Genomic DNA, 12,665 nt, shown 5'->3' with positions numbered 1-12,665 from the left:
AGATTACTGCTCCAGACTTTTGCTACTTTTGTACTAACTAAGCAACTTTGTAAAATCCTCTGTCCAGGGCAGCGTGGTTGTTTTTCTCTCTCCTTGTACCTTTCCTTTCTAGATTCGTACTTTTTTCAGTTCTCTTTTACGATTCTCTCTCCCGCTCGCAACAAGCGTGCATGTGAACACAGGGTACAATTCATTAGGTACGGTCACCTAAGACCTCTTTTTGAACGAAATAATGGATATAACATAATACAATTTTTTGTATTGCGACGCTAATACGCATATTTGTAGTACTATATCGTATCAACGAATATCCCACTAAATTTGTGTGCACAGAATTGTTATTTTTTTCCGTTTTATTTGGTTTTGGTAGATATTTATTTCTCTCGCTCTCACTGCATACCATTCCCACATTCTTTAGTATTAGTATTGCTAGAAAATAATAGTTGTTGATCAGTTCGAAGCAACGTAAATGCAAATAAATATTCAATAAAAATTTGTCCTTTGCGAAAATATTTCTATTCGATTACTTTCAGTATTTTTTTCGATATAAAATAGTGCTGGAAAACGTCGCACCTACATTTGACTTCCAAGCTGTTTCAAAAATTATAAATTTCCAATTTTCTAATTTGCAACGCAAAAGAAGAAAAGAAAAAGTGTAGAAAATGAAGTCGCACAAGAAATTGCACAAGGGTGTGGGGGCTGAGTTTTCGCTAAGGTTGCGGGAGACGCAAAAGGAAGAACCCAAACCGGTGCTGAGCGACCGACAGACCGACGACGACACAGAATCCGAATTGCCCATACGCGGCCGCCCGTCGAAGAAGTTGCTGATCCAGAAGCAACAGCAGCGCCAGGTACCAGTAAACCAATACCAGGTGAAGCTGCAGCCGGAGCTGAACGCCGTAACGGCGGGCGCCACAGCCTTGCCGAACCGCTTCAAGGTGAAGCGGGCGCTCTACAAGAAGAGCGGCTCGGGACACCACAAAACGCCCGGCGAGTCGTATGTGATGCGCCTGTTCGAGCGCAGCCTGGACCTTTCGAAGTACAATGAGAAGACTCCTCTGTACCCGATCTGCCGCGCCTGGATGGCCAACCAGCCGCGCAACCCCGCCGTGTCGACTTACAACACAGAGGGCTCCACTTCCACAGTGAAGCGTGAGAGCGACGCAGAGGAAGTTCTGGCGAAGCTAAAGAGCGGCGAGATTAAAATTCTGACCCAAATGCCGAAGCCTCGCTCCACCGACCTGCCAGTGGTCCCACCCCGCCTGGAGTACACCAAGGAGGAGAAGCTGCAACAGAAGAAGCTGGAGGGGGCCGCCAAGAACGATCTGCTCTCCGCCAATATGGCTCGCTGGAAGCGCGTACGCGCTCATTGGGAAGAGCATACTCAAAAGTACAACCACGAGCGCTACGAGGTCATCGACCAGATCATGCATCAGGTGTCGAAAATCATAGAATAGTCGAAATGATAAATATTGATCTTGAATAAATGTTTAGTTTATTTAGTATGCGTAGAAGATGCGTTTCCCTTTCGATTAAATTATGTCTAATTAGCTTTCTTTTGAGTGGAGTTCAAATGCTGCTGGATTGTTCTGGTTTGCTAGTGTTGTGTCGCCGTGTCTCTGTGTTCTGGGTATTGATTGGAATGGTGTGTGCGCCTGTCCGTGTTTCTGATGATATACACACGCACACCCAATTGCAGTCGGGCCGTGCTCACACACACACATGCACTCCCGCCCCGGATACTTATTCGACCTTGAGCAACTCGACGTCGAAAGTAAGGGTGGAGTTGGGGGGGATGACTCCTGGGTGTCCACGGCTGCCGTAGGCGTAGTCCGGGGAGCAGATGAGCTTGGCGCGCTGGCCCACGCTCAACTGAGCAACGCCCTCGTCCCAGCCGCGGATGACTTCGCCCTTGCCGATGGTGAACTTAAAGGGCTTGTTGCGGTCGCGCGACGAATCGAACTAGGGATAATTCATTATTAGATTGACTTGTTCAGTACTGTACTTCAATGATCTGTACCTTGGTACCATCGTCCAAGGTTCCGGTGTAGTGCACCACGACTTTTTGGCCGTTCTTGGGGAATGTGCTGCCTGCGAAGATATAAAATGGATGCGAGTGAGCGAGATGGATATAGGCAACGCTCGAGTAATTTTCCGGGGCATCCACCGCAAGCATTTCTAAGGTTATGCTTCACTCGCCCGGCCAGGATCTGTTGCACATCGTTAAATGGGCTAACTTACCGTCACCGGGAGCAATTGAAACAACTTGTACGCCCATTTTGTTATTAATTAATTCAAAATTGCAAACTTTTTCCGAAAGCACGTTGACGCGTCTGATAAACAGTTTTATCGATAAGTGACTTAACCGACTTAACCCCCCTCTATTTAAGCAGTCCAACGACTTGAAATTAATGATTGTAAATTCTTCTTGCAGATCGAAGCCATATTTTCTCTGTACTTAAAAATAACAGCGCTAACTTTCACCTGAACTGCGCTAAAATTATTTCATTTTCATTATTTTCGGTGGAATATTAAAACACCTCCTTGGTCTACAATGGGTTAATCGTTCTCCGTCAAGCATTAGAAACCACATTCCACGATTATGATACTCCGCGGAATATTACTAGCTAGCTAGAACATTTTGCCATGCCCACATAGTTTTATCCAATTGATGAACCTATTTTCTAATTGACTGGTTTATTTTAAATACTTGCTTTTATTGAATTTTTTCTACAAAAAGGTTTTAGCAAAATAGGTCAAACAAAAAAAACGAAAGAGGATAGTCGTTCATATTTCTCAATGTGATATTCCGTCGAATATTACTAGCTAGATAGAACATTTAGTTCTGCTCACATAATTTTAGGCTATTGATGAAAACATTTTCTACAAGATTGGCTAGTCTGTAGTCCTTGCTTTTATTGTATTTTGACTAAAACAAGGATTAAAATATGACATGTGAAAACATCGGTTATCCAATTTTGACCTTTTTATCGGACATTGTTTAAACATTTTTAATGTACTATCGATGACAAAATACATAAACAGGGTGGATTTTTCGAACTAAATATTTATTTTTAATTTCATTTAGCGTTATGTTTAAACGAAATTAGCTTGCCATTCAGTGTATGCTTCCCGCGAATGTTGATTAGTTTTACAGCATAGTTGATTTTTGTAGTCTGTCCTGAATCTCCGTTTTCTCCGAATCTCTCTTAGCCTTGTCTGCCACAGCTCTAATACCTGTATTTGATGAGACGGACGAATGCGGTGCTATATTTCCTGCCTCCGTACTTGTAGGGAGCAAACAAGGCACCATTAGTTTCTGCAGGACCAGAATTGGCCAGCATTGGCCAAATGGAGCCGCTGGAAAGTCGAGTTCCAAATTTAAATTGATTTGTGTTCGCGCCCAAATAACACAATCGCCTGCATGCCCTTATCGATAGTTCACTGCCAGGGTAGTCCACATATCTGAAAAAACGCGCTATAAATATTTACAAAAACTGAGCTTCGAGCACTCTGTTCAATAAACAATTTTAGTGAATAATAAAAAAAATGCAAGACATTTTGCAATTGAAACGCAGATCTTATTGACAAGATGCGAGATGCCGAGCCGAGCAGCAGTGGCGGGGGAAAAGGTCTCGCCGGACAGTGCAACGGCCAGCTCCACAATGTTGAGACGGAGGCCGACAGCGCGAACTGCACCATCTGCGGGGCCGCAAAGTCGTCCGCCCTGCTGGACCTCAGGTCTAATCAGGTAATGCAGCGCCGCCTCAGTCGTGATTGGAAGATGCAGGTGAGTATTCCGCAGCGTTATTCGCGCAATGGAGGTAATCAGAGTCCCTCACTATTGCAGGCAGATGTGATCCGGTCTACGCTGAAGGCCATATGCGTAGAGTGCGTTTGTAAGTTGAACATGCATTCGGAGGTAACTCGCTCCCTGATGCAGCGGATGCAACGGCTGCAACAAGCAGGGAGCGGCACGTCCACCGTGACGACGACCACGGTTACGCCCACGCAACTAAGTCCTCCCATAGCGGATGCCGAGGTGTCCACCACTCTGGTAGAGGTGCAGGAAGGCGAAATGGCAGCCAATGACCACAGCAGTCGCAGCTCACGCTCCTCTTGCTCCGTACTAGAAGCCTACTCTGCCCAGCCACCTGAATCTCCTTCCGCCACCGAGTCAGGCGGCACTCGCAACAACAGTGTTAATATCCAGGACGGCTGGAAGTGGCGCACGCGGCTCGTCTGTCAACACTGTGGGCGAGCCTACTTCCGCAAAGACTATTTCATTATGCACTCGCGCCGGTGCAAATCGCAACAACGTCTGCCCAAGGCTAGGTGTCGTGTGCTTAACGAAGCCGGCAGCGATGACGACACTGTGTCGCCACGTGCGCTGCAGTCGTCCTTGCGCCCTACTCGTACCTTTCACTGCCGCAACTGTGAAAAGGAGTTCTTCACACTAATCAGCCTACGCCAGCACCAGCGCAATACCCACCAGACCCGGCATCCGTGCAGTCTGTGCGGGGTGGCCTTCGACACCAAGTATGAGTGGGATCTGCACCACACAATTTGCAGTGCCAAGCATGAGGCAAGTACCAACTCGGATTCTTTCTGAAGCAGCAGGAGTTATAACATACTTTTCGCAGGCGCTAAAACTCCACCAAAATACGAACGAGACTAATCACAGGGTAAGGGCCCAGTCGACGCGCTCGCGTTCGCGGGCATGTTCTGAAATTTGGAATAAGTACACTACCAATGTCGAGGAGGAGGACAATGACAGCGAATGCGACGAGCAGGAGCTGGAAGAAAATGAACAGGATGAGCAGGTGGATACCATGTACACACGGAGAATGAACTTCACGGGCGACTGGATTGTGAACCACAGCCGAAGCAACAGCAACAGTGCCCTCAATTTGTCCCGGCTCTACGACAACTACGTGCTGGAAGAGTCACATATAAGAACAGACAAGGAGTATGGTAATATACGGCTCATATTTTTCGGAACAATCCAATAGTCGGTCTAATGGATTTGCCCGTTCGTTACAATATGAAGTATTTCAGGGACACAGAGGCAGCTTTTAATGTGATAACGTTTTTGTTTCCATCGACAGATCTATACATGCTTGATTTGCTGAAGGCGCAAGTGCAGCTGAATGAGTTTTCCTGCTTCACCCCAGCCTGTGGCTACCAGACGGATAGCCTTAGCGAGTTGATGAAGCACGACTACATGCGTCATTGGAAGATGAGCTGGTTCTACTGCCAGAAATGCGGGGACGTTTTCACCAGCAAGTATGTAAAACTCCCTCGGATAACCTGCCTTCTAACATGGCCCCCTGTACTTTGCAGAGTCTTCCTTGACTACCATCTGCATCGGCAGAACCGCGGCGTGTATATTTGCCACAAGTGCCAGGACGAGTTCGAATTCCAGCATCAACTGGACCGCCATCTGGTGCTCCACAACAAGGGCATCAACTACCAGTGCAACTTCTGCCGCCTGGCTTTCCTCAGTGAAGCCAAGCTGCTGGCCCACTGCGCGCGTTGCGGGCACAGTCCCAACGACGACCCACCGCTCATCCGGATCGATCGCGCTCTTTCAATCAGCAACTATCCGCCCCAGCCTGAAACAACCCACCACAAGTGGGAGTACGAGGAGCGAGAGCTGCTCCTGCCCGGACTAGCCATGCCATCCAGCAGACCCATGCACTTGCCCAACCATAAGCCCTTCCGCTTCGCCATTGGAATATGCGATTTCGAGAACCGCCACCAGCCCAATTGTGTGGGCTGCCAGTAACTTAAGTTGATCAAAATGGTGGAGGGTCAAATCGTATGCCAAGACTTTTACCTCTGTGTTTTTACTATTCGCGTGTAGATAGATAGTCTCGTGTGTATTGTGTTCGTCTTAGTCCGGCTCAAATCCCCATCCGCATCCTCATGGTGGTCCCGAGGCGACCCAGGTCCCGTCTGTGTCGATGTAAAAATATGTGTGTATTTTTCTAACAGATTAGTGTATTAAAGATAAACTCCAGACTGAATGGCTGCGATATTGCTTAATCGTGACTTGCGTCTTGGTGGTAGTGATAGTTAGATTCTCATATTCGATTGATTCAGTCAGTTTATTTCGCATTCGATCGCTTATCATTAAATAATGTAAGTCCGGTGTCTAATTTAAATTGCATTACAATTTCCTTTACTTAATACTAGATCTAATAACTGCATCTCGATCTTTGTATAACTTGTATGGATGTGCATGTATGTATGATGCGTGTGTGTGTTTATATACTACGATTCTATGTACAGAGGTTACTCGTATAACAAATTAACATTATCAACCGTACGACTACATAATTGTATCTGTGTAGGTGTTTATAATTAAAGAGCCTATTGCATTGCCCCCAGCGCATGTTTGTTGGATTTGCTTATACATATTAATTTTGTTGTGTTTTGCTTTGTTTTTGCCTAAGCTTAAGTTCTATTTATGTGTAGAGTCATAGTTGGACCTATGGACTAATTCAATCATTCTAAGTTGGCTTAGATCTAAGTAGGTTATGGTTCTGAATTTGTACGCTCAACTCTATAGGTTGCAATTTGTATTTTAATTTGTATTTAATGTGCTCGGCTCTTGTTGCATATTCTCGTGCTTCGTTCGAGCCGTTTGAGTCGGTGTCAGTCTTATAAAATTCAACCCAGGACAGTGCTTAACGCTAATATGATAATGGTAAGGTAACAAAAAAGTTCGTTCTTTAAAAAAAAAAAACTAGAATAGGCTTTATTGAGGTAGTTGTGTTCATATCTGTTTCATTTCTTATAGACGTCACCGAAATCATAAACATAAGGCTTTATACGTACGTATGTATGTATGTATGTATGTATGTGTCTATTATAAATATCTAGTGCTAATAATTTTTAAAACAAATCACTGGCATTAACAAAGTTGTACAAAGTATTGCTAACTCGCTAGCTCATTCTGACCTGATCCTGTCAAATGTTCCTACCCTACGGGGTATCGGTAGCCTCTTTTGCTCTGCCCTTGATCGCCTCTAATATGCAATATGCGGATTCTTCCTTCAGTCTTATGTAAGTGTATAGTTTACATATGTTTCCTTAGCCATTGAGCCATTGAGCCATTGAGCTTCAAGGACCACAACTAGCTAGCTCCTAAGCTAAGATGGCCATCGAGTGCCTAGCCTAAGTGTCAAAGTGGGGGGGGTGTCTCCTAGCCTAGTGTGTGTGTGTGTGTGTGTGTGTGTGTGTGTGTAACCTATGCATATCCTATTCTAAGCTAACGTTTCTGTATTAGGCACAAAGTGATGCTGACAACAATTTATTTTATTTTAGATTGTGGATTTGATTTGATTTCCTCCTAAGGTGCAGATGCTGGTGTGCACCCGCCTCGACTGGGATAAGGGGTTCTCGTTTAAAGCTTCACCAACGCAGATCGACTGATCGCTGATCGCTGATCGATGTCGATGCCATTGAGAAAACAACAATTTAGTCGCACGTTGTACGCCGAAAAGAAAATAATAACACAAGGGGAGTGAAGGGTAAACACCTTGGGGCGGTGTACTGGGGTCGTGCATCTGGCCCAGCAGGTCTAGCATATGGAATCGTAGCTGTCCGCCGCGTACTGCCAGGCCATGGTGAGCGTCAATCAGTCGGTTCTAGCCTGCGACTCCTCGCCGCCAAGTAGCTCCCGCTTCAGGCCCAGACCCAGGGCCACGGGCGGTGGTGAGTGGGGAGGATAATCCTCGTGGTCCTTGCCGTTGGTGGAGGCGCTGTTGGAGTGCATGATCACACTGGCGCTCTCGACCGGCGAGGAGGCCCGTGGGGGCTGAGGAGAGTAGGGCGACTCGGGGCGTTCTTTGCGTGCCAGCGATAGATCTTCCACATGGTCGTGATCGTGGTCGTGATCCTGCTCCTGGTCATGATCATCTTCATCGTCAGCATCATCGCGCTCGTCCTGGTCACGCTCCCTCTTGATCAGGCGCTGCTCGTGCTTCTCCATCTCTATCTCCATGGCCTCGTGCTCGGAGTAGTGCCGAGCCCTTGGACTTGGAGATCTGGCTGCGTGTCCATTGGAGCCAGACTCCTGGGGGCTGCTAGACATTCGGTTGGCAGCTGCGTGGGCGGCCGCTGCCAGGGCCATGGCGTGGAGTGCTTCACGCCCGGCCATATCCCCGCCTCGGTTCTCCAGGGCCTGCTGCAGAAAGGCGTGATCCAGAAGGGCGGCTGCCGAGTGGGGAATGGTGGGTGGCATGCCGTGGTGGCCGCCTCCATGGCCACTATGTTGGCCATGCTCCTTCGGCTCACGCTCTAGATCCGTCTGGCCATGCCCGTGGACATGTCCGTAGCTGTGGGCAGCTGCGGCAGCGGCTGCTGCGGAGTAGGGAAAGGCGGCGGAGGACTCCACCCCGGGTGGGCTGCGCTTGGGTGTGCGATGGGTGCCACGGCCCGTAGTGATGTTCAGCTTGCGCACCTTGTCGTAGAGGGTGCGGCTGGGTAGTCCGTACTTGCGGCTCGCCTGGAGCGCGCTCATGCCTTCCCGAACGGCCTGAATGGCACACATCATGTCCGCCCGGGTGTACTGCTTATAACGCTTCCACTCCGGCTTCTTGCCGCCCGGCCCGCCAGTCTCCTCATCAAAGGAACGGTCCGTGTGCGGTGACAGGGGCTCCTTGTCGCCGCCGTAGTCCGAGCCGTTGAAGCTGTGGCTACCGGTTCCGCCGCTCACGCCGACGCCGCTGTGGTGCTGGTGCGGCGGCTGGTGCTGGTGCTGATGGGTGGGAGTCTTCTCGTTTAGGGAGGAGGTGGAGGAGCTCTTCAGCAGCAGAGGATTGGGCTGCGAGGAGTCAGCTGGGTTGGCCTGGGCCAGCACGTTGCGCAGAATGGGCGTGTCCCGGGTGCTGTTGAGTAGCATGCTTGAGATGGCCGAGAGCTTCTTGCGCTTGAGCGGATTCATGTCGGCGGCGGACTCATAGACGGAGTTCAGCATGGCGGCAGCGGCAGCGGAGGGCGAGAGGGGCCACTGGCCTGCCTCACCGGCTACGGCGTGCGAAGTGGCATGCGTGGGCGTCAGGGGAGTCTCACCGGCTGGGATGTGGGGATGTGGATTGATGGGTCCTGATCCAGGCGGGAAGTTTGTGTACGGCGGCTGGTAGCTTCCGAATGGCGGCGGCGGTGGGGAGCAGCTGCTCGAGATGGCGGCGCTGGGCGAGATGTGCGTGGACGTTGAGATCACGGAGGAGGAGTTGTGGTGCTGCTGCCCGAAGGAGCCGTCGGCAGAGGACCCGTTGAGGGGCTTGCCAGAGCCAGCGCCCAATCCCGAGCTGGAGGTGGGCGTGATGCTGGCATGGAACTGGCTCTGGACCCGCTCCTCCGCTGCGCTGGCCGCCTTGTGATTGTACTTCATCAGATTGTCGTAGAGCCCCTTTACCTGCAGCTCCTTGGCAGTGCGCAGGATCTCCGGCTCCTGGCTCTTGGTCACCGTGGTCTCACCCGTGTACATGTACTGAAGCAAGGCCGCGATCTCGAAGCCCCTCACGCCCGGCAGGATTATGCTGCACTGGTCTTGGGCCACGTCCTGCAGGATGTGCTGGAAGTACGGCGAGTTCGCCGCCAGCACCACGCGGTGTGCCTTGAACTGCTCATCGTCGACGACTAGGGTGCAGTCGACGTAGCTGCCGACCTCGTGCAGTGCGTGAAGGATCTGCACCAGATTGGTCTGGTGGTTGTTCCAGCGCAGGCAGTACGTCTGGCCCTCGCTGCTGGCCACGGGCGCTGTGGGCCCGCCCATCTCTTCTGCCCTGCTGTTCTGGCTGTGGCCGCGATCCCGGTGACTGTGACTGTGGCTGTGGCTGTTCACCCGATGGCGATGTCCCTGGTGATGGACTGGCGGCTGCTCCGGCTCCTCGTCGGGAGCGGTGTCGCTGCTGCTGTGGTAGACGCTGTTCAGGCTGGTGAACGCGGCACTCAGCAGCGTTGGCGAGTAGGAGGAAAGATGCTTCCGGACTTTGAGCGCCAGTTTAAGGCTTCGGGATCACTGTAGGGCCTGCCGCGGAAGAGAAAAATGTTTCCATTAAGATTAGTAAAAAATTTTCGCTCCGGTTTGTTGCTTTCGAGAGTTTGCACAAATGATTCCCAAAACGTCAATAAGAAAGTCAAAAATTCAGACTTAGCATGGGTTGCTAAAATCATCGAATGAATTTCTCAGACCAGAGTAACCAGGAAACCAAGCTGGTCCCGTCCCCCTCCTTACTACCTCTATATTTCGCTGCCTCCTCCACGCACACACGCCTACATATACAGGTGTGCGAAACTGGGGATGGTCACCTCCTCTCCATCGTCCTCTCTCCACCACCATTGCAAAAGTTCTCGTTCCCATTCCCATTCCCATTCCCGTTCCTGTTTTTCTGTTTTTTGGCGGAAAATCTTGCCTGTAAAATTTATGCCCATCGCCACCCCCTGAAGTTTTATGCGCCATAAAAAGTGAAAGCGCTCCTTGCCAATGAAGGAGGCACAGACAGCGGCCGTGCCAGAGGCAGAGGAGGGTGAACGAAAACGTGTAGAAAAAATGGGGGAAAAAATATGCAAACATCCCTCGAAAGATGTGTGCGCGTATTTTTCCGGCTGCTTTTCGCGCGTTTTACTTTACATATACATATATATGTATATCCGTAAATACGGAGGTATATGTATATCATTTTTTACGCCGCCTGGAAAGTGGAAATGGAAAGGCACACACACGCCCAAGGAAATGAAAAATGTTACTGAAAAACTTGCAATAATTTTCGTTCATTTTCCGAGGACGAGGGAGGCCCATGCCCATATGCCCATGCCCTTGGCTTGCCCATGGAGAGGCCCGACGCGTAGTCGAATTTCAGACTCAAGTGGACGCCATATGCCGAACCGATGGCCCATCTGCGTCATGTGTTGGACATGCATCATGCATCGGGCAACCTCCCCGCCTGCGTCCTTGCCATGTGTCGTGTGAGCCGTCCGTGCCGGCCCATCTACGAGTGTATCAGTGAGTCTCCAGTTACCAACAGGTATGATAGGAGCGAGGCCCCAGTCGAGCAACCGGCGGAATTGCGAGCTAAGCGAAGCCAGGCCAGATAATGGCAATCAAACAACAAGGAAAATGTCAAAGGGGCGAGGCCCCTGAGAGCGGTGAGAGGAAAGACGGAGACGGCGACGTCGACGGCGACGGAGAGGGCGAGGGCAGAGAAGAAAAGCAGACAATCAGACAAAGGAGGAAAACAAACGATCGCATTATTGTCGGGGATGGTGATGTGATGGAGGTGGAGGTGGAGGTGGAGTGCGGAAAATGCGCAAGAGATCATCAATTGTTATCTGTCCATTGTCTGGCCAACAGGATAATGGGCAACCTGCAGCGATCCCTTCCCCCTCTACTCGATCCTTCGCTGCCGTTTTGCGCAACAGATTGAAGTCGCTGCCTGTCGCTGTCTCTGTCGCTGTCGCTGTCTCTGTCGCTGTCTCGGTCTGAGCAGGTAAGCGGTTTCGAATTCGTGTCTGGGGATTGACGTTGGCCGAGTAAGCGCATTAGATGTGGTCATAGGCCATCGGGCAGCGCATTAACGCCTCGTTCTTGCCTCCACAGAAACTCTTATACGGGCGCTATATCGCGCATACGTCGTGTGATCGCCAAAATGCCGAAAGCTCTCCGAGCGTGAGCTTTCGCAGCTTTGGCTGACAGTGGGCCACCATTTTATAAACCATTTAATTAAAAATAATCAAAAAAAATAACAGTCGGACGGACGGACGTCATTGAAACGAATGCACTTGGAAACCGGTTTGGGGTTTTCCAGTTTTTTTTGTGTAAATTTCTTGAACACGTTCCACGAATTTTTAATTGCAAAACTATAACAAAAAAAAAAACGATCTTGGAAGCCCAAACGAATGGGAAAAAAAACTATTGACGAGCCGTTTAAGTAGACTAATTTAATAGAATCAAATATTTGATTACTAATCAGGGCTTACCACAAAATAATGAAATCGCCGCAGGCGAAGCACAGGCCTTTTTTTTAGTGTCCAAAGAGAGTCCTGGACACTTGCAGCGGATTGTTGATATTTTAAAAAGTTTGTTTGATTGTTTGTCAATTCGGTTTTTACTGGTATGTTTTAGCTTTGCCTTGTTTTGAATGTTTTGCACATTGCTCGATTTTAATTGATTTAGTTTGTTGTGTTGGGAATTAGTTATTAGTTGACTGTTGGGTTGGGTAAATCCGAATCGAAATTGCACTGAAAACCGCACACGCAGACACTAGTTGAGGACGCAGCTTATGCCTATCCCAGATGGAGCTCTTATAGTCTTAGGTTTCCACAAACTGCGACACGTTTGTCGTTTTCCTCTGGTCGTGCGTTGTTGGTTTTGCGTTGTTGCAGATTCGAGCGTTCAAAGTTGAATAAAACTGCCACGGCGCTCTATGCAGCCAAGTCATTGAAGACCAAATTTCCCGACCTACCGAGCGAGACAGCAGTACCCAGAGACGGGGACGGCAATAGCAGAAGGGGAAGCAAACTGTTCGACGCGTTGAGAGGAAAACTGTCCTACGGCTCGGCGCACCCTCGCGCTCTCTCGCTCGCGCACGCATTCGCTGCTTGCAGTCTTGTGCGTTTTTTGCGCTTGCACTCTCTCGTTCTCTCTCTCTCGC

At 49.5% G+C, this 12,665-nt stretch overlaps 4 protein-coding genes across 4 annotated transcripts; 2 read left to right on the top strand and 2 right to left on the bottom strand.

The window, feature by feature from the left end:
• The first annotated feature begins 540 nt into the window (after positions 1-540).
• Positions 541-1,509, top strand: LOC108159745 (protein lin-37 homolog). Its single transcript, XM_017293284.2, has one exon. It carries the CDS (start codon positions 663-665, stop codon positions 1,455-1,457), a length of 795 nt encoding a protein of 264 aa, XP_017148773.1. The 5' UTR covers positions 541-662; the 3' UTR covers positions 1,458-1,509.
• LOC108159746 (12 kDa FK506-binding protein) lies at positions 1,479-2,359 on the bottom strand. The gene is made up of 3 exons (XM_017293285.2): positions 2,242-2,359; positions 2,021-2,091; positions 1,479-1,962 (listed from the first exon to the last, which is right to left on the bottom strand). Exons 1-3 carry the CDS (start codon positions 2,276-2,278, stop codon positions 1,744-1,746), a joined length of 327 nt encoding a protein of 108 aa, XP_017148774.1. The 5' UTR covers positions 2,279-2,359; the 3' UTR covers positions 1,479-1,743.
• Positions 2,360-3,487: 1,128 nt separating this feature from the next.
• On the top strand, positions 3,488-6,426 carry LOC108159870 (zinc finger protein 33A). Its single transcript, XM_017293470.2, has 5 exons — positions 3,488-3,790; positions 3,851-4,585; positions 4,644-4,974; positions 5,109-5,286; positions 5,344-6,426. The coding sequence occupies exons 1-5, from the start codon at positions 3,593-3,595 to the stop codon at positions 5,786-5,788; spliced, it is 1,887 nt and encodes a 628-aa protein (XP_017148959.1). The 5' UTR covers positions 3,488-3,592; the 3' UTR covers positions 5,789-6,426.
• An 879-nt stretch (positions 6,427-7,305) lies between these two features.
• On the bottom strand, positions 7,306-12,431 carry LOC108159868 (longitudinals lacking protein, isoforms J/P/Q/S/Z). Its single transcript, XM_017293469.2, has 2 exons — positions 11,992-12,431; positions 7,306-10,042 (listed from the first exon to the last, which is right to left on the bottom strand). The coding sequence occupies exon 2, from the start codon at positions 9,785-9,787 to the stop codon at positions 7,646-7,648; it is 2,142 nt and encodes a 713-aa protein (XP_017148958.1). The 5' UTR covers positions 9,788-10,042; positions 11,992-12,431; the 3' UTR covers positions 7,306-7,645.
• Positions 12,432-12,665: the final 234 nt, after the last annotated feature.

The sequence above is a fragment of the Drosophila miranda genome, chromosome 3 (genome assembly GCF_003369915.1).
Source record: "Drosophila miranda strain MSH22 chromosome 3, D.miranda_PacBio2.1, whole genome shotgun sequence".
NCBI lineage: Eukaryota > Metazoa > Arthropoda > Insecta > Diptera > Drosophilidae > Drosophila > Drosophila miranda.
This window is presented reverse-complemented; position numbering and strand designations above follow the sequence as displayed.